Source organism: Talpa europaea (genome assembly GCF_964194135.1).
Source record: "Talpa europaea genome assembly, chromosome: 7".
In the NCBI taxonomy this organism is placed as follows: Eukaryota; Metazoa; Chordata; class Mammalia; order Eulipotyphla; family Talpidae; genus Talpa; species Talpa europaea.
Genome location: NC_140074.1, coordinates 117,259,321 through 117,278,721, shown reverse-complemented (window position 1 = coordinate 117,278,721; position 19,401 = coordinate 117,259,321). Strand labels below are relative to the sequence as shown.

Sequence of the window (19,401 nt, the reverse complement as noted above, 5' to 3'; positions counted from 1 at the left end):
GCCCGGGGAGCAAGGGGGGTTGATGCTCACCAAGTTGGAAACTGGAGAAGGGCTGGGCCTGGACCTGGACCTACAGCGGGGACTCTAATGCCTTCTTATCCAATAGATCTTCTCAGAGGGGATGACTACGGGTCAGTGGACAGGAGGCGGGCGCAGGCGCTGTCTGGCTCAGCTTCCCCACTGGGGGTGGTGGAAGTGGCCAGAAGGTTTGGGTGGACAGGGTCCTCACCTCTCCTTTCTTTTGAGGGGGGGGGGGTTGTTGGCATTGCTGGAGGCCGATGGGGGAAAGAAGGGACTTGGGAGAGGAGAGGAAAGAAGTAGAAAGTCTCATTCCTGAAAGGAAGGAAAAAAAAAAAACCCCAAAAAATCAAAGCGGGAAGAAAATCAAAGGCCAGGACTCCAGGCAGCAGGTTTTAGGTGGGACGAGGTATTGGTGAGAGTAAACCCCACTTCACCCCAGGGCAGGGGTGGTGCACGGACAGGGTAGGTCTGGGAGGGGCTTTGTCAACTTTCTGCTCCCTGTGCTTTGGCGTCCTGGGAGGGGAGCCCCGAGAGCTTCTGTACTGATTCCAATGTAGGGGAGCAGCTGGGACCCGACGCTAGCTTGGAGGTTTAGGGTCAATGGATAAGGTGGACAGGAGAGGGTCACGAGGCCCTGTGTTGCCACAGCCCCAACACCAAGCATGTCACTCTCTACCCTGCCTCTCTGTCTCCCACTGTGCCCGGTTACCCTGAGCTGAGGCTCCCGTCTCTTACCAGCGCCTGCATGCGACCGCTGTTCTCCGCCCTCACCCTCACCCCTGCCCGGAGGTGGTCTGCGGCTGGGGTGCTGGCAGTCCCGGGCCTGCAGCCTTCCTCTTGTGGGGGCTGCTCGAGGCAGGGGGGGATGGGGAAGCCAGGCAGTACTCAGCACAACACTGGGGAGCGACCCTTCCCGCAGGCCTCCCCTGCCAACAACTGGGCTTGTCACTGGAAAACCAAACCACAAAACCCAGCAACAAAAAACTAGTCCTCTTAGACTTTCTTGCGCTTTGATTTTTTAGGGCTTGAGCCCTGTTTCACTTATAGGGTATAGAATGCTTGTGTTGAGTAAAAAGGAGATACCCCAATATTCAAAGCTGCTAAATGTTCTCTTTGCCATAAAGACTCCGTGTAACTGTGTGAACACTTGGGATTTTCTCCTCTGTCCTGAGGTCTCTGTCTACTTTCTTTTTCTGGGTTTCTTTCTAGGAGAATGAGAGGTGCATGTATCGGGGATGAGCGCATACCCTCCCTTCCCACAGGCGCTCACAGCCCAGCTTAGCCAGGGCTTCTGGAGGGCTGCCTGGGGAAGGCAGAGGGGAGCTCCAGGGTGGCCAGACCCTTCCAGGACCAGTGTCTTTCATTTTGAGCTGCCACTGCTGCCTCCACCTGCCCGGCTTGAGCACGGACTGCCCCAGGCTAGCAGGAGTGAGCCTCGGGAGGACACTGATCATCCCTCAACACGGGGGACCTGAGCAGTAGGGATAGAAGGCACAAGCCTGGGAAGTGCTTTTATAAATTATTTTCCTTGTAGATTTTATTTTTAATTTATCTCTGTGACCTGCCAGGGAGAGGGGAGGGAGAGCGAGCGAGAGAGAGAGATGCTGTGAGCACATGACAAAATAAAATACAATGGATGATCCTTTCTCAAGTGCAATTTTTCCCTACTTTGAATTTAAATTTAGAGTAAAGGAAACAGCCCCACTGAGGGAGAAGCGGCCACTGTGCGCCTGAGGCAGGGCCCACTTGGGAAGGTGGGTGTGTGTAGAGGAGGTTGACAATGGGGAACTAAGACAAAAGAAGTCTTAAATATTGTACAGAACCTTCCAGGCAGGTGTTGTGTACCTCTCTGCAGGGTTTGCCAGCTGAATCCTCTCAGGAAGGACTTAGAATCATTTTACAAAAGCCTTTCTCTCAGGGCGAGGCGGAGGTGGTGCACCTGGCCCAGCTCCTTACCGGTCTGCCTGCGACAAGCTGCGTGTTTAACCTTGACTCTGTTGTTAGCGCTCCGGTGGTCCCGCTCACAGAGGGAACAGAACTCTGGCGTGTCGTCCCATCCTGACGACACCTGAGAACCTCCCTGCCCAACACTCACCAAGCGCTGCAGCTACAGCCCGGCCGAAGAGCAGCAGGAAGCTAGACCCCAGGGGTTATGGTATTAGAGATCTTGCCAGCTGAGGGGACTAGAGTCTGTTCTCCCTCAAAAAAAAAAAAAAATCCCCACCGCAATGCCAAGTGAAGAGCGCTAAGGTGCCCCCGGGTGGCCGCTGGAGTTGCGCCTGCTCGTCTCAGGGTAGGTAGGTACTGCTAGCACGTGACGGGCTGATGCTCACCTAGGCCCTGGGAGCCCATCATACAAGGCATAGGGCCAGAGTCAGGGTTCCCGGGAAGGAGCCTGTGATCTTGAACTCCTGGTACTTCCGTGTGACCGGGCTCAGTCCTTGAACGTGCAGCTGAAGTCGTCCTAGGGGGTGGGATGGAACTCTGGACAACACTGGCTTTATTGGGTGGTTGGGAAAAATGCGCCCTAACTTTTCCAACAACCCAGTATTTGTTTCAGTTCACAATGGTCTTTGCGCCATCTCTAATTGGAAGGGGTTGGGCCATCAAGTGCTTCTCCTAATTAGAAATTGACTAATATTTGCGAGCCAGTTTATAAAACCAAGATTCCGTGACAAAGCTAAAAAGGTCAGACAACTTTAAGGAAAAAAAAAATTACGGAAAGTCAATTGTGACAAGCAAAATTCAGTTACTTAATGTTTTTCTATGCCTCTAGAAATCTGTGTGTACGTACTTTTGGTCATTTAGTACACAATTAGGCTCTTTTCCTGGGCAACTTAACAGATTTAAAGATTTTTTGGAGAGAAGAAGGTCCTTGATTTAAATCCCTCTGCTCGAGTTGCCTGTTTTTGTCTTCCCCTCCCCTGTGCCCCTTTATGGAGAGATGTATGGTGTGTCAGGGATCTTGCTGATTAGCTGGGGCTTTGGGCCAAGTTGGTCAGTGCTGCTGTGAAGTTGACCTCTTTTTGCTGCTGGCAGGTAAAGTGGGTGTCCCAGCGTCAAGGCTTTTCTGGCAGGACGATAGGAGGACTCAAGGCCTGTGAAAACTGCCGCACCTAAGACAGGAAGTGAGGCGGCTTTAGAGCTGGCAGGAAGGTGAGTGGGCCTTAGGTTTAACTAAGGGCCAACCTTGAGGGTGACCTGCTTGGTGGGTGTGATGGCTTCTGGTGTCTTGACTTGAGCAGTTGTGGGCTTTATTCAAGTTGATTTTCCAAGCATCTTACTCATGTGAGGAGATGGAAACATCCACTGTTTCAACCTCTGCCCTCCAGGGATGTCACCCATAAAGTTGGGCCTATTTCAGTATCAGTAAAAAGCCAATCTGAAAAGGCGGGGGGGGGGGGGTAGTCATCTAGAGACATCAGCGTGGCCTCCATGGCTGCCGCTTCCCGCCCAGATGGAGAGCTGCAGAGCAGCGTCAGCTAGCCGGTAAGGGGGTGTATTGCATGAGCTGGTTTTCAGGCTACTCTTCATTCCTTTCACAACCCCCAGCTACCCCAGACCTTGCTGTTCTTCAGGCTTTGTGGCAAATAGCTGGAAAAACAAGTGCATGCACAAAATCACCTCAAAGCTCCCGCCTTGTCCAGTAGGCACTGATGGAGAGCAGATTTGAAAAGTTCTGACTGAGTAGTTGTAAGGCACTACCTGGCGGAGGAGGATGGCGAGTGTGTTTGTTTCTTCATGCCGGCCATGTTCAAACAGGTATAGACTGGTGTTTGCCTCTCTGGAAATCACCATCCCAACCAAGTGTAGAAAAGTAGGAATTTTATCAAAACTCGTGTGCTTGAGTATCACAAGTGGTTACGTCGTTTCCCTATCTTTGATCCGTGTGGGAAGTGAAGGGGATCCAGACGTCTGATGTGGCATTTTGTCAGTGTTCCGACGACAGTAACCCTGCTTCTCACTTTACTGCTTCCACAGAGCCTGTGGGGACTTGGGCTGTGTCTGTCAGACCTGATTTGAGTTCTAGTCTTGGTTCTGTCCAGGACTTCTCTGAAGGTTTATATCTGCCTGACTTAGTTGAGAAAATCAGAAGAGTAAGAGTATGGGGCCTTGCTAAAGAGGTGTTGGCAAAATCTGGGATGGGATCCCACATCTTCCTTTTTGAACACACAAAAATACCAACAAAGCTTAAAGCTGCTGCTTTCCCGGTTTAACTGCAGAGTGGAAATGGTTTGCATGGTATTTGTTACTTAATTTCAGCTGCTGTTTCAACCAAGGAAACAAAACCTAGTTTGCATGGGTAGAGTAAAGACACAAAGGAGTTAAACACAAGTTTAATTAGGCTAACTTAGTTGTCTTAAACCTTCCAAGCCTCGCTAGGGGCCGAAGCAGTAACTGAAACGAAGGGCTTATGTCCCAGAGCCAGGCCCCAAAGTTGCCCAGCCTGACCCCAGGCTATTCTAACAGTAAACAGGGCAGGCTTGGTCAAAGTCAACTAGGATTTAAAAGTCCTCTCTTGGGGTAAACAGTAGCTTTGATACTATCACTAACCACCATGCAAACCGACAGGGTCAGGGGGTAGACCCAGACCAGCTATTGAGTGTTTTAACACTAGCTATTTAATATAAACAAAAATGACAGAAGCTGAATTTGTCTGCACATGCTGTAAACTTTTCAGCCCTGACTCACTTCTGACACATCACTGACCGAAACAAACACACAAACAAAAAAGCCTTAGAAATAGACTGCTCTATTTGCCCCTGCAGAGCAGGGCTAACTATGCTTTTTATCCCAGCAGGATGGTTTTACTGCAGATTTCATTTGCTTTCAATATTCAGCAATTTATTCAGTGGGAAGCTTCCAAGGCCAAGGTCGATGAAAAGTCATCCCTATAAGAGATGAGCAATCTGGACACACTGACGTAGGAAGGCAGTAACTTGGAGAGAACCTCAGTGCTGGACACATTGATGTGCAGGTTAGAGACTGGTGGTCATCCGGGGACCGTACGCTCCTCTAGCAAACCTCCATAACCACATACCAAAGGATGCCTCCACCTGAGGATTGCCTCGCTCCCTATTGCTAAAAGGTGAGATGAAACCAAGACTCCTTCCTTTACTAAGCTGAATGCTGACCTGGCAGCTCTATTTGTATTTTCAATCAAATTCGAGGAGGAAATACAGTGAGCCTGGACTTAGTTTAAGTTTTCACTGAGAATGTCCTCATGAAGTGACCCAACTTGCATATCACATTTTAGTGACCGGATTAACTTGATCTCAAACAGAACCTCACTCCTTACATAGTTCAGGAACCATTGTCGTAAGAGCCAAATTTGAAATTCAGGGCTCCAGTTCCACCAAATTATTATTATTATTATTTTTAAAGTTTTATTATTTTTAAAAAAGATTATTTATTTATACAAGCACTGGGTACAGTCAGAAGCGCGGGAAGGTGAGAGAATTCACCAGAGCAGGGAGCAGAGCAGGCAGAAGGACCAAAGTACACTGCTGAGGGGAGCAGCGGGGGGCAGGAGAGGTCTGCACACCATGTGGGACCCTCCTCCGGTGGTGGCTGGGGAGCAGCCGGGGATCCAACCGGCGCTGCAGAGGCTGCGGGCAGCTTTGCAACCCGGTGCTTAACCGCTGCGCCACCGGGGAGGCCCCAAATTATTTTTTTTTAAAGATTATTTATGCATACAAGAACTGGAATGTAGGCCAGAGGTGTAGGGGGTGAGAGGATTCACCAGAGGGGCTGGGGAGCAGAACAGGCAGACTGTGTACTGAAATATACTGCTGAGGGGAGCAGCGGGCGAGGCAGGAGGGGTCTGCTGTGCCATGTGGGTTGCTCCCCGGCCAGCTGGAGATCGAACTCGTGCTGCAGTGTCTTTAACCCCTGCGCCACCAGGGAGGCCCCATTCCCACCAAATTATTTGAGTGCCAATTCCGTGTTATTTTTCCTTCCTTCCTGCTTTATAGTGCAGGTTCCCAGCATCACAGGCCAGACTATAAAGATGTGCTGAGCACACAGATTTTAACGATGACCATGCGTTAAAATTAAATCGAGCTGATTCTCAATGAGTTCTGAAATGTAAGTTATATCTGAAAATAAGTACTTAAAAACTCAACTATTAAAAATTACTTAAAGTAGGGGCCTCCACGGTGGCGCAGCAGTTGAGCGCTGGGTTGCGAAGCTGCCCAGAGCCTCTGCAGCGCCGGTTCGATCCCTGGCTGCTCCCCGGCCACCGGAAGAGGGTCCCACATGGCGCGCAGACCTCTCCTCCCCCCCGCTGCTCCCCTCAGCAGTGTGCTTCGGTCCTTCTGCCTGCTCTGCTCCCTGCTCTGGCTCTGGTGAATTCTCTCACCCTCCCGCGCTTCTGACTGTACCCAGTGCTTGTATAAATAAATAAATAAATCTTTTAAAAAATTAAAAAAAGTTACTGAATTGATTTATTAAAAAAAATTACTTAAAGTTGATAGTCAAACTTTCAAATGATGTTGGAAAGCAGAAAGACAGCTTCTGCAGTCTTTCTACTCCATTTAATATACTAAGTAGAAGCAGCTCGACTGAAGAAGCAAGGTATTTGTGGGCCTCCCCTGGTGGCGCAGCGGTTGAGCACCGCACCGGTTCGTTCCCCAGCCTCCGGCAAGGGAGGGTCCCACAAACAAAAAAAAAAGAAGCAAGGTATTTCTTTTTCAATTGGCTCTCCAGTCTCCAATACCTCAATGATAGTACCCCTCCACTGGTAAAATGCTTTTGTAATAGTAACTAAGGAAGTAGCCAATCTCTTCAACTCTGGTGATAGTCTATGATGATGTAATTTCACTGATGTCATGCAATAATTTTCCTGCTGCCCAAATACTTTTCAAAGCAGACTTAAGATCTGCTGTGACTATACTTTTTATTCTAACATTTCTGTATTGCATTTGTGGCATCAACAAAACTTACCCTTAAACCTCAAATTTAGAAATGGTTTTACAGTTCAGGGATGCCAGAAATGACAAAGTTGTAGATTTCAAAATTAAGGCTAAAACTGAATAGGAAACCACAATGGCTATGCACCAAAAAGCTAAAGGCTGATTTCAGTGCACCTGACGGTACAAAACACTTCTGCACCTCACCCCAACTCTCTTCATTAGCTCTAGACTCTGAGCTGCTGCCAACTACAAGGACACACTTCACAGTAAGACCGCGCCATGACCTAGACCTTCCACAAACCTTAGCTCCACTTACATCTCCCCAAAACTCCTCCTGGCTTTTTGAAAAAAGTACCTGCAAGTCAATTCACTTAAAAACACATGTTTTGCAGTAGTGAGCAGAGCACAATTCTTACACTGATTTGATCTCAGTAGAAATTCCTTTTTCTCTTTTTATAAATGACAAGAGCCTAGTCCCAAACATTAAGAAAATGGATAGCATTTTCATTCAGTGGACAAACACAGGTCAAGTCCTGTGAAAAATGTGGACAAGTTGAATTTAGCTAAGGTCACATAATCTACGAAATAAATACAGGTGCCAAATTATAAACCTAACTGAAAAACCATTTCTAAAAGTAATTTAGAAGTACTATCACCGGGGGGCCTCCCTGGTGGTGCAAGGGGTTAAGACGCAGCACTATGAAGCTGTCCGCAGCTACTGCAGCATGAGTTCAATCCCCTGCCAGGGAGGTGACCCACATAGCACAGCACACCTCTCCCATCTCGCCTGCTGCTCCCCTCAGCAGTGCATTTCAGTCATTCCACCTGTTCTGTTCCCCACTCTGTCTTTGGTGAATGCTCTCACTGCCCCCCACATCTTTGGCCTGTACCCCAGTTCTTATATGCAGTATGAAGGCAGAGCAATGTGATGAGCTACATTTTCTGTAGAATCATTAAATAATACTATTCACTAAACGCGGGGTGACCACTCAAAGATTCAGGTCAGGTATCAGATTTTCAAGCCTACAGTGTTTAAGAAACAAAATCCTCTGACTATAGAAGTTGGTTCCAACAGGCTGAAACTGTAAGAGAAGGCAAGGATGGTTTCCGGCAAGACTAAATCAAGACAGAAATCAAAGATTATAAATCTATAGTTTTATTAAGACAAAAACTGACAATGTGATATGAAGTTTACATTTAAACAGTTTTCACAGAAATCTAACACATGCCTACAAAGATTTTACAATGGAGTTCTAGATGCAACTCTAGATGATGTCAAGAACTGATGGATCTCATGATTCAAGACAGCATTTTGGGTATTAATTCTTAGTATTAAAAAATTTTTTTTTGTTTTGTATTTTAAAGTGAACCACTGCCCCAGTATGAAAGTCTAATCTCCTGAGACCAGGGCTCAACTCATTCAACTCTTGAAGTGATTCAATGGAACTTGTGCTGTCAGTGACTGAACCCTGGCACCAATGGTTTCAAAGTTCAAAAAAAAGTCTCCAAGAGTTTTCCACCCTAACAACATGGGCCCTTGTCTGTCCCTACTCTCCCACCTCCTAGATCACCCTCTTCCCCTCCCCAAATACCTCAGCCAGTGGCTTGGACGGACAAGCTGGTATTTGTAACTATAATTGAAAAAGGGTCTTTGTGTCAATTTCAAGATTAGCACCTCTAAGACAGAATGCTCTGCCTGTGTATACACCCCAATAAAAGATTTCCCCTCCTCAGTTTCCATCCCCCAAATGGCAGCTTTGGTAGGTTATTAACTGGCTTAGTCCTTTGTTGGGAACAGCGTTAAGCTTAGGCAGAGAACACCTTGGCTTTTAAGTTTCAGGCATTCACAGCTTTTAAACAGTCCTCACGGTCCTCATTCATGTCGCCAATAACATTTTTGGAAAAGATAAAATATTCTGGACATAGAACCAAATCATCATTGGTTGGTTGGTCTTTTCGTTGTTTCACCATTTCCCCCAATCAGGCCCCAAATTTTAACAAAAGTGATCCTACCCATCTCCCTTCCGCCCCACCCTATCCCTCCCACCCCAAATAATACACCAGTAATAGCCAAAAACTACACACATGCTACGCTGTGAAAATGCAGAGTTAACACTATTGGGAAGAAGGCTGTGGGTTGTGGAGATGCTCTTTGAAGATCTACAGTATTTTTTTTTTTTTTTTGCTCTCCCACACCCATTCTGCAAATTTTGTCCTTCATAGAAGGCCTTTTTCTCAGCCGAGTGCAGAGTGGGTTGCCTTAAAACACTTCTCCTCCTTCCCCTCCACTGGGATGGGTGTGCAAACTATACAACATGGAACAGCTTTAAAGCACTTGGGCTGCTGTAGGGCACAATCTATACTGGCTCTTCAAAGGACATCTTCTCAAGCCACCTCTATGGTGTCAAGAAAGCAGAACTCCTTTCCTCCCCACTTGAAACCCACAGTCAGATGTGACAGGGGCTGATACTCAAGAGTGTTAATTCTTGTCATCTTTTTTGTCATCATCCTCGGAGGGGTAGGAATGCCACGTCAGCCTTTCCTCATAGAAGGATATGACAACCTGTGGGCACTTGACATTGGCTTCCTTGGCAGGGACCAGGTCAGCCTCATCAGAGTTCTTCCTGCAGAACAAAGCAGAGAGACTTTGAGACCAGGTGCTGGTGGGTCTCCTAAGTTAGATCACTTAAGGGACAGGGTTTTAAAAATATTAATTCCAGAAGAGTAGGGTAGGGAAGGCTCTAAACATCATTTACCGGCAGTTTTTAGTTAAGTGACATCTTTAGAGAGCTTTTGCTGAAAATCCCCTTTGGGTATATTTGTCAGAAGCTAGGTCGCCTAACACATCTGAACTTCTGGAAAAGGAGGGGGAGGGGAGGGATGCATGACTCAGATTCTCTGGGGGCAGACAAGAGTACCACACTCTTCCAAAGGCTGTATCTCAGCTGATAAGAACCCACTGAGACGTCCTGGCTTTGTCATCAGATTTAATACCAAGTCAGATAATAAGATTTACCCATGTGGCACAGGCCAGAGCCAATGCAGATGGGACACTTTCTTGCTGACTCACAGTTACACTGTTTAACATTACCAAATGCCATGCACACACAGATATGCCACAACTCCCAGGTGCTTTGAAATGATGAGCTTCAACACTGGGAGGCAGAAAACGAAGGAACTGTTAACAATTCTATTTTTCCGAATTTCTAAATGTTCTCAAAATTTTGAGACTCACACACATCATAAAGGACTGAGGAAAAAGCTCTACCTTCAGGTCACCAAGGCAGTAGCATAGAGCAGGCCACAGACCTATGACAGGATCTCTGACAAGGCACTACCTAAAACTTCCAAACCCCAGTAACAGGTAAACTAAAACCACACCGCCTCACAGAACCCGAAAAGAGCAAGCCAGTAAGATTTGCTGATTGCAACAATATACTAAAGAGACTGGGATGGAGCAGCAGTTACTGACACAGGGGAACCTGGAAACTGCTGCCCGCCCCTTGCTGACTGTTCAGTCAACGGTTTTCTCAGAGGTCAGGTACAGGCATTTTGCCAAATAAAAACATTTACTATTTTGGAAATGGACAAATCTCTCCAATTCTCCAGGAAATCACATTAAAATGAACTGAGTTTTATAATCAACATTCAATCTTAGCCTACAGAGTTACATTCAGCTATAAGCTTTACACACACCATGAGTCCACCAAAGGAGAGCAATTTTCAGCAACGTGGAGATACTATGTCACTCAGACTGGTGACAGGCAGGCAGAGAAAGTGTGTTGTAGCTGGATGAGTAACTCGGGGTGTCAATTATTTCCCCCCATATGCAACACCTTAAAAATGAACATTCCTCCTACAGGACGACAGCCATACATAAGGCAGACAAGGGTGGCTGATTCAGTAACCAAAGGAACCCCGAGGAAGGGCACAGGTGTAGCTGCTTGTGATAACAGGCTCAGTGCTGCTCAGGTGGGCTTCTCTGGCCACCTTGTACAGAGGGGAGGGGGGAATGAGTTTCTGTAAAAGTTCTGGACTGACCAAGGACAAAGCCGCTAGAATTTTGTGGCCATTAACAAAGGCTTAGAATTATCTGCTCCTAATTTATATCTTAAGAACAATGACTATGATCCACCTGGTTGGGGGGAGGGGGGGACACCCAAACATTTCAACAAGCAAAAGAAAGGGAGGAAAGCCTCCTTTTAGGAAAAAAAAGTAGGGAAATTATTATCGAGATTTTGGGTTAATTACAGTTCTTAAGATTCTCAAGACAACTGCTCTCATGAAGCAGTTTCACAGAGTATCACTACCACTGGTATTTATATTCAAAATGGAAAAAAGTAGACTTGTTCTCTGCTCAGGATAGCAAAGGGAACCTTGCTGACCCCTGCTGGCTGATCCTGGAATTAAGAATATTCACACACTGGAAGGAATCTAGCAGTCAAGGCAAAAGAGCTATAGAAATTCTAACACTGAGAAGTTAACAGCTGATCTTTCTTCAGGAAGGGGTAATAGGGAAGGGTGGCTCAATCACATTTCTTACTTTTCCCTTCATTTACAGAAGTGAAATGTGATTCTCCCATACCCTCTCCACGTCTAGATTTTCTCCTACCACCTAAAAACATGGGCAAAGATCTAAGAACCCTAAGGGCCCCTACCTGTAACTCATGAGTCCAGGTTGGTAGTCAGGCCGAGGGTCACTATCGAAGGGCTATGCCATCTTAAAGATTTCACAACTGGGCGACTGGAATTTCGAAGGTCCAACTCTTTTCCTCTGGCATGGAACAGATGGGAAGAAGAAAACAACAACCACACAGAGCTGCTGGCAGACTCACCATTTCATCAGGAACATGAGTTCTCCACTGGAGTCTGTAGCTCCAATAATCCGCTCTGGCTCCAAACCCCGGGCAAAGCCTCGTGGTTTTTCTGACTGCAAAAATCAAATGGATGGAAGAATTTTAACTAAATGAGGCTGCTATCCCGACTGTAGTCATTCCTGTATCTTTGGCTAAAGTAATCACATGCTTTTGCCAATATTTCACCAATACCTTGGCTCCAAGACAAGCCTTTTAGGATCCTGATGATTCTATCAAGGTTTAAAATGCTTGCGTTTTCTTCATATGTAAAAAGGGAAATACATCTCAAGCAAAATACATGTTCACAACTCTTCACCCTCAAAACACAACTTATTTTAAGGTATTCAAACCTGTGTTTAAAACATCGAAAACGATCTATTTACAGGCGTGAATTCATTTGCACTTATGCCTGTCCCATAAGTGTTACACTTATTGTTCCTGACTCTCTTATTAATTAAGCATAGACTATGTGGCTTCACGAGTGAGCCCCGAACACTTTTAAGCATTAGTCTAAAATTCTGGAAGGATTCAGAGACAGTTGCTAAGATCCAAGCAGCAGCAAAACAAAAGTGCTTCAATTATTGCTTTCAGGGGCCTCCCTGGTGGTGCAAAGGGGTTAAGACGTAGCATTATGAAGCTGTCCGCAGCCACTGCAGCACCAGTTCGATCCCTGGATGAGGAGATACCCACATGGCGCAACAGACCTCTCCTGTCTCGCCCGCTGCTCCCCTCAGCAGTGTGTTTCAGTCAGTCTGCCTGTTCTGCTCCCCACTCTGTCCTTGGTGAATCCTCTCTCCCCCCCTTCCCATCTCTGGCCTGTACCCCAGTTCTTGTATGCATAAATAAATCAATCTTGGGGAAAAAATCTTGCATTCAGCTTCCTTGACAGCAGTAGGAATTCTGAGTTAGTAGAGTCTTACTTCTGCCTTACCTCTTCTTTCTTCTTCTTTGGTTTGCTCTCCTCTCCCTTATCTTCAGAATCAGAGTCAGCTTTGCGCTTGCCTCCCTCTGATTTATCTGTCTCATGTGCCGTTTTCTGTGACTGTAGAAACTCAGCAATGAGGTCAGGGCAGTCCAGGTTCTCTTCTGGCTCCCATGTGTTGTCCTCGCTGAAACCAGAGGGCACAGTGAGTCTCACTTTCCACTCAGAGTTAGCATAGTCGCACTAAGGAGAGGCACAGGAAGACGAGAGCTGGTGTCCTCGGGAAAAAGCAGTTGATGATGAGTAACTGGATGTTGTCTAAGACCAGGAACTTGGCAAAGCTTAGTGGGGTAGGGCGGGAAGGCTTTTTAAACTGAAAATTTGGAAACTTGCCTCCTTCAAAGAAAAATTACTTTTTCTAAAGCCAAACACAAAAATGTTCCTCAGAAGTCACTGTCTTGCATTACAGCATTTTGTACACAGGGCTCATTTTCTAATTAGAATATAAACCATGAAGGCCAGGCCTGAGTCAGAGCACCGAGGCCACACACATTTCTAGACTCCCGAGATCTGGTTGGTGACTGAAAGAATGCATTTCCCCGTGTCCATGAAACTTACTCAGAGAAACCTTTCCACTTTAGGAGGTACTCCACTTTGCCCTTTACCACTCGGCGGTCAAGAACTTTTTCCACCACATATTCCTCTTCCTCCTCTTCTAGCACCTCCTCTACTTTCTTCTTGTTTTGTTTTTTCCCCATAGTGCCCGCCAGCTTTCTGGTATAAAGGGTGACGCTGCTAAAATGATAAAGGAAATAAAAAGGACATTAGGGCACACTCTTCTTGGCTAGGTGAATGTTAAATGGTAAGAGAACCAGGCCATCATAGATGACTTTAGTAAGACATGCTGCTTATATTATTATTCCTGTTCATCTTCAATAGGCAATAGTTTTCCGAGTTCACAAAACAGCCCCAACTAATCACAGCAAAATTTTATTTTTGCATATCCACTTAAAACTTTTCAATCCTGGGGGCCTCTTTGGTGGCAGAAGGGATTAAGTTGCACTATGAAGCTATCTGCAGCCACTGCAGCACGAGTTTGATTCCCTGCCAGGGAACTAACCCACATGGCCCAGTAGACCTCTCCTGTGCTCCTGATGCTCCCCTCAGCAGTGTATTTCAGTCAATTTGCCTGTTCTGCTCCCCACTCTGGTGAATCCTCTCACACACACACCCCCCACCCCGCACCTCTGGCCTATACCCTAGCTCTTGTATGCATAAATAAATAAATCTTTAGGAGGGAAATAAAAACTTTTCAATCTATTCTATAAATCCTTCAAGTTCTTTAAAGGATTCTTTAAATCCTTTACTATAAAACACGGTATCAAAAATATTAAGATGAAAGAAAAGCAGTCCTCCTAGAAATAACATAATACCTAAATTTATCAACATTTAACCCTCTGATCTGTACTTTCTCCAATTTTCTGAATATTTTCCATTTCATCACAGTACTGGACTTGAATTTTTAGTGGGAAATACCTTGTCCTATTTATTAAACATCTAATTTAATTTACCCTTTTGTAGTTGTATATATATTCATTCTTCTGTATTGTTAAAACACTTTTGAGGTCTAGTGAGTCTTTGTGTAATCTGTTCTGTATGCCACCATGAATTTGCAATTTCCAAGTTTATTAACTTTTAATGATTAGTTTATTTTATAATTTATTTCTAAAGAAAGACTCGTAAAAATGCCAGAAAAACCATGAAGTTCTCTAAATTAAAGTACTGTAGTAATTTGGAAAATGAGTGAAAGGGGAAAAGGGAAGTTATCACAGACAATAGAACCTAAATTTATTATTTTGTAAAAATATATCACCAGCTGGGTTACATCTAAAGGTTTTCCCAGTGCTAAAATTCTAGCCCCAACAAATCTATTTTCTTTAGTCCTTAGTACAACTCTATGCCCACGCCCAAAGCTTTGATTACCAATTTACGTCAGTAGGTGGCGCCATATCAATACATTGATGATAAAATTCACCCACAAAAAACTGACAAAAGTCTAAGAATTGATGGATTACAACTGCACAGAATGAGCTACAAAAAATCCAAGAGCAGGGCAGATGATCTATGAAAGAAAGTAGTTACTACTATGTTTGAATTTAATGCCAATTTATGGTTAAATTGTACCTAGCTTTAATACTTCGAACCTGGCATGTATAGAATTTTCAAAGGTCATCTATAGACTATATGAAATATAATCTTTTGTAAAAATATCATCATCTCGACCCAGTTACTGATGTTTAGATTTACATTCCAAAATATACCCCACGCCCCAGTAAGCAAACTTAACTTACTGAAACAAGAGACATTTGTCTGGCTGCTATAAAGTCCTAGACACTGCTAGATACTAGAGATTCAAGAGTATGAAGTGGCCCCTGCTGTCCTAAAGTTTAGTACCTGGTTTAAAAAAAGACACCTCTTCCACCAAAGGTATTTTGAACTTTCAGAGTGGTACAGAAGACTCTCTTCTGCTTTTAGGCAATACCCAAGGCCCTGGTCCTCACAGTTGAGAATGTATAGTTGCTTAAAACCTATCTACGTCCGAAGTTTATTTCTGATACTTTTTCTCCCCAAACACCAGCACCACAGGGGATCTCCGGATGGTCATCTTTACTCATTTTAAGAGCAACTGAAGAAAGCCTTGAAAGAATGCAGAAAACAGATTCCTGCTTCTCTGAGAGCTTCCTTGATTGGCTCATCCTAGCACCTACCTCCAGGTATTGGAGTCTTTCTGATAGAAATTATCAGCCAGGGCCTCCCCGGTGGCGCAGCGGTTGAGCGCTGGGTTGCGAAACTGTGCGCGGCCTCTGCGGCGCCGGTTCAATCCCCGGCTGCTCCCCGGCCAACGGAGGAGGGTCCCACATGGCGCGCAGACCTCTCCTCCCCCCCGCTGCTCCCCTCAGCAGTGTGCTTCGGTCCTTCTGCCTGCTCTGCTCCCCGCTCTGGCTCTGGTGAATTCTCTCACCCTCCCTCCCGCACTTCTGACTGTACCCAGTGCATGTATAAACAAAACAAGCAAACAAACCAGCAAACAAATAAATAAAGCATGCCTCTATTAAAAAAAAAAAAAAAAAAGAAATTATCAGCCAGGTTTCCCAAAATGAGTTTTTTCCTTATTTATAGTTGTTCTCTAGGGTCCTGGAAAGGGCATTTCTCACAATCAGTAGAAAAGTGAATTAAATGTGCAATCCACTCTCCCTACTGACGCTCAGATCCCACACCTTCAGAGAAGTCAAGGGCTCCCTTAAATATTATGATGGGCCAATTAGTTTCATAGTTTCCAAATGAATTACTTAAAGAGAAACTTGTCTCTCTTCTGCCATCTCTAGGCACAGTAGGGGTATCTGCAAGGAAGGCTCTCAACTTGGACTGCTTGGCAAGGAGACATCATACCACCCCTCTCAGCGTGGGACCACAAAAGAAGCTTGCCTTTAAGCCAACGCTATCTGCCACGCCCCCAAAGCATCCTAGCAACCTAGCAAATACCTAATCAAAATCCTAGCAAATACCATAATCATCGAATAAAGGGTTAAAATATATAATAGAACATCACAAGATGTACACAAGGTCAAAGGGTTAATAGATTAACTCAGAAATCTTAATCCCCAATAACCTGTAATCTTGACAAAATACTCCCCAAGCTGTTGTACTACCATCACCTTTGATACTGGGTAATTTTTCTAGATGTTTTTTTCCTTCCTGCAAATTATCAGTTAAGTATTTTTATAATGCTGTTTGGAAGTTGTGTGTAAGCTTTTGTTAGGTAATGATTTCACAGTAGGATCACTGTAGATTAAAGACTAAGTTTTTTGTTGGGGATCCCTAAAATGTCAATATATTTGTGGCTTCTTTCTCGTAGACTAGTTTCTCCAGAAAGGGATCTGATTATTTCCTGCCTGAGGGGACTCACTGTTTAGTACACAGACTCCTGTTTTTAGTATGGTCCCTTGCCCTCAGCTCTGCATAATGTTCAAGTGCAGTTCCTCCAGTTCAACCTTCAACTCTGACATAATAACTGTAATATTCTACCAGAGTAGAAAAGAGGTAGTCTCTAGTGTGTGGTATGGAAAGGATCTCCCAGTTCCAGACTATCAATCGCTTCTTGTGTTTTAAGTCCCAGTTGTTTGCACCCTTACTGCCAGAGGAGATAGCTAGTGGTCTTTCTGGAACACTGTGACATAACCTGGCTTGAACCTTCATGGCTTTTCCTAATTCCTCTCCCGCTTTTCAGCATTTTCTAGTCAGTTACTACTCTTCGCTGCTTGTCCCCTCTCCTTTTTTTTTCTGTTCTTTTATTTTTTTTAATAGTTTTTTTTTAATAGAGGCATGTTTTTTATTTATTTATTTAGTTTGTTTGTTTGTTTTGTTTATACATGCACTGGGTACAGTCAGAAGCGCGGGAGGGTGAGAGAATTCACCAGAGTCAGAGCGGGGAGCAGAGCAGGCAGAAGGACTGAAGCACACTGCTGAGGGGAGCAGCGGGCGGCAGGAGAGATCTGCGCGCCATGTGGGACCCTCCTCTGGTGGCCGGGGAGCAGCCGGGGATCGAACCGGCGCTGCAGCCGCGGGCAGCTTCGCAACCCAGCGCTCAACCGCTGCGCCACCTGGGAGGCCCTTTTTTCTGTTCTTTTAAAAAACCCTTTACCTTTTTTTTTTTTTTTTTTTTTGACTTTTGGAAAGGAGTGGAACCCATGTGTTCAACCAGCCATGTTAAACTGAAAGTATTTAGTAACAGTAATATGAGCGCTTGTTATGGGCCATTCCACTTTATCCATCCATTATGTGCAATACATCCAAGTGTTACTAGTTAGAGTACGTAGAGGCAGCCAAATACAGACCTACACTCTTAAACCACCATGAGAACCTCATTTTACATGGACAAGTCTTCTCAAGGCTTATCATATGTTGCAGACAAAACCCTGGAGTTATTAAAACTTTTACCGAAATATTACCTGGTTTGTCACATTTTAAGATGCCTAAAAAATACATTTGAATTGTACTTTGTTTATAAACCATCCTTTGAAACAATCCATTCAGATGTCATACAGAACAGAGTCAACTAAAATCCATGCCCTAAACTGACACAATTAACAAAAAACCAGAGCCTCTCAGCAAGGACATCTCCTAAGGATGGACTAAACCATCTGCCCAGAACCTGGGAATAGCTACACACCTACAGGGAACTTCCTTTCAGCCTACACAAGAATAAGGGAGCTCTCTAGAGATGCATCCTTCCTACCATTTGTCATCAGTAAATAAGAAAGTGACTGGTAATGACTTTCTTTCAGAAAAGGTTTTAGAAGGTATGGTTGTTGTAAAACCAATGATTTTTAATTGGTTACTGCAATATAAAGGTATTTGTTAATGAAATCAGCAGGCAGCAACAAAGCTTTGGTTTTTAGCATCCCAGCAGTCTTCCAGGTCTTAAACTAACATGTGCTATGTGGTGTGCATGTTTAAAGGTGAATACCTAGCAAGCAGGAGAAACTAATGACAAAAACCTGAACTGGCCTATTGTATCCCACTGCCGCCAGGAATGGTGTGAAATCTGAAGTTCATGAACTCACCATTCCTTTAAGAGGAAAAAAAGATTCTCCTTACTCACCTTTCACCCTTGCACTCAGGAGTCAGAAAACAGAAAGGAGGGACAAGGCTATTTAAAGGCAGAAGGAAGTAAAATATTAGCCACCATTTTGTTTTGTTTTTGTGTGGCACTGTGAAAGGGTATGAGAAGTATCTGAGATGACAACATGGGCTTAGCTCCTGGTTGCCACCACACACATGAATTAAAAGGGCTATCCCAGGAACTTCCATACTGATTTCTTGCCAGATGAAAGATCAAATTCCAGATGTGAAGATAAGGTAACATACAGACCTCTGAAAACAAATCAGCAGAATTTTTATGCTAAATGCCAAGATAAAGTATTTAGAATTCTTTACTAAGAAAGAGTTCACAGGAAAGCAGATCTTAGTTTGAGAACTTTCACCTATATGAGAATCAGAAACCTCTATAAAGTTTATAAACACAGACTGCCAGACCCCATCTCAGATCCAATGAATCAGTACATAAGCTATGTGTATGCATATTATTTTTTTAAAAAAAGCAAGCTTTAACAACAAAAGTACTTAATGTGGCAAATCAAAGTTCCCCAGTGCAAAACCTGCCTGTTTTTGTTCTCCTCTACATATACACATGAAAATAGATACTAAGTTCCAGAACTTGCCTTTTTATATAATTATCTTTGATATTATTCTATAAAGATCACCTTTCTTAACAGTTGCATAGTTTCCCATATTGTATGGACATATATTGGGGGCCTCCCTGGTGGCGAAGGGGTTAAGTCTCTGCACTATCACTCTATCACCACTGTGGCCTAAGTTCGAACCCCAGTCAGGGAGCTAAATCCACATGTGGAGCAGCAGGCCTCTCCTGTCTCACCCCATGCTCCCCTCAGCAGTGTATTTCAGTAAATTTGCCTGTTCTGTTCCCCACTCTGTCTCTGGTGAATCCCCTCACCCCCACATCTCTGGGTGGGCCTACACCCCAGTTCTTGTATGTATAAGTAAATAAAAATAAAGCTTAAAAAAAAACCCTCTATATCATATTTAACATCATTCAATCTAGACCTTT

The 19,401-nt window shown here is 44.6% G+C and overlaps 1 protein-coding gene across 1 annotated transcript; it reads right to left on the bottom strand.

Moving 5' to 3' along the window:
- Positions 1-9,414: 9,414 nt before the first annotated feature.
- CBX1 (chromobox 1) lies at positions 9,415-13,471 on the bottom strand (the record flags this gene model as incomplete). The annotated part of the gene is made up of 4 exons (XM_084237383.1): positions 9,415-9,559; positions 11,771-11,865; positions 12,723-12,900; positions 13,332-13,471. The coding sequence occupies 4 exons, from the start codon at positions 13,469-13,471 to the stop codon at positions 9,415-9,417; spliced, it is 558 nt and encodes a 185-aa protein (XP_084093509.1).
- Positions 13,472-19,401: the final 5,930 nt, after the last annotated feature.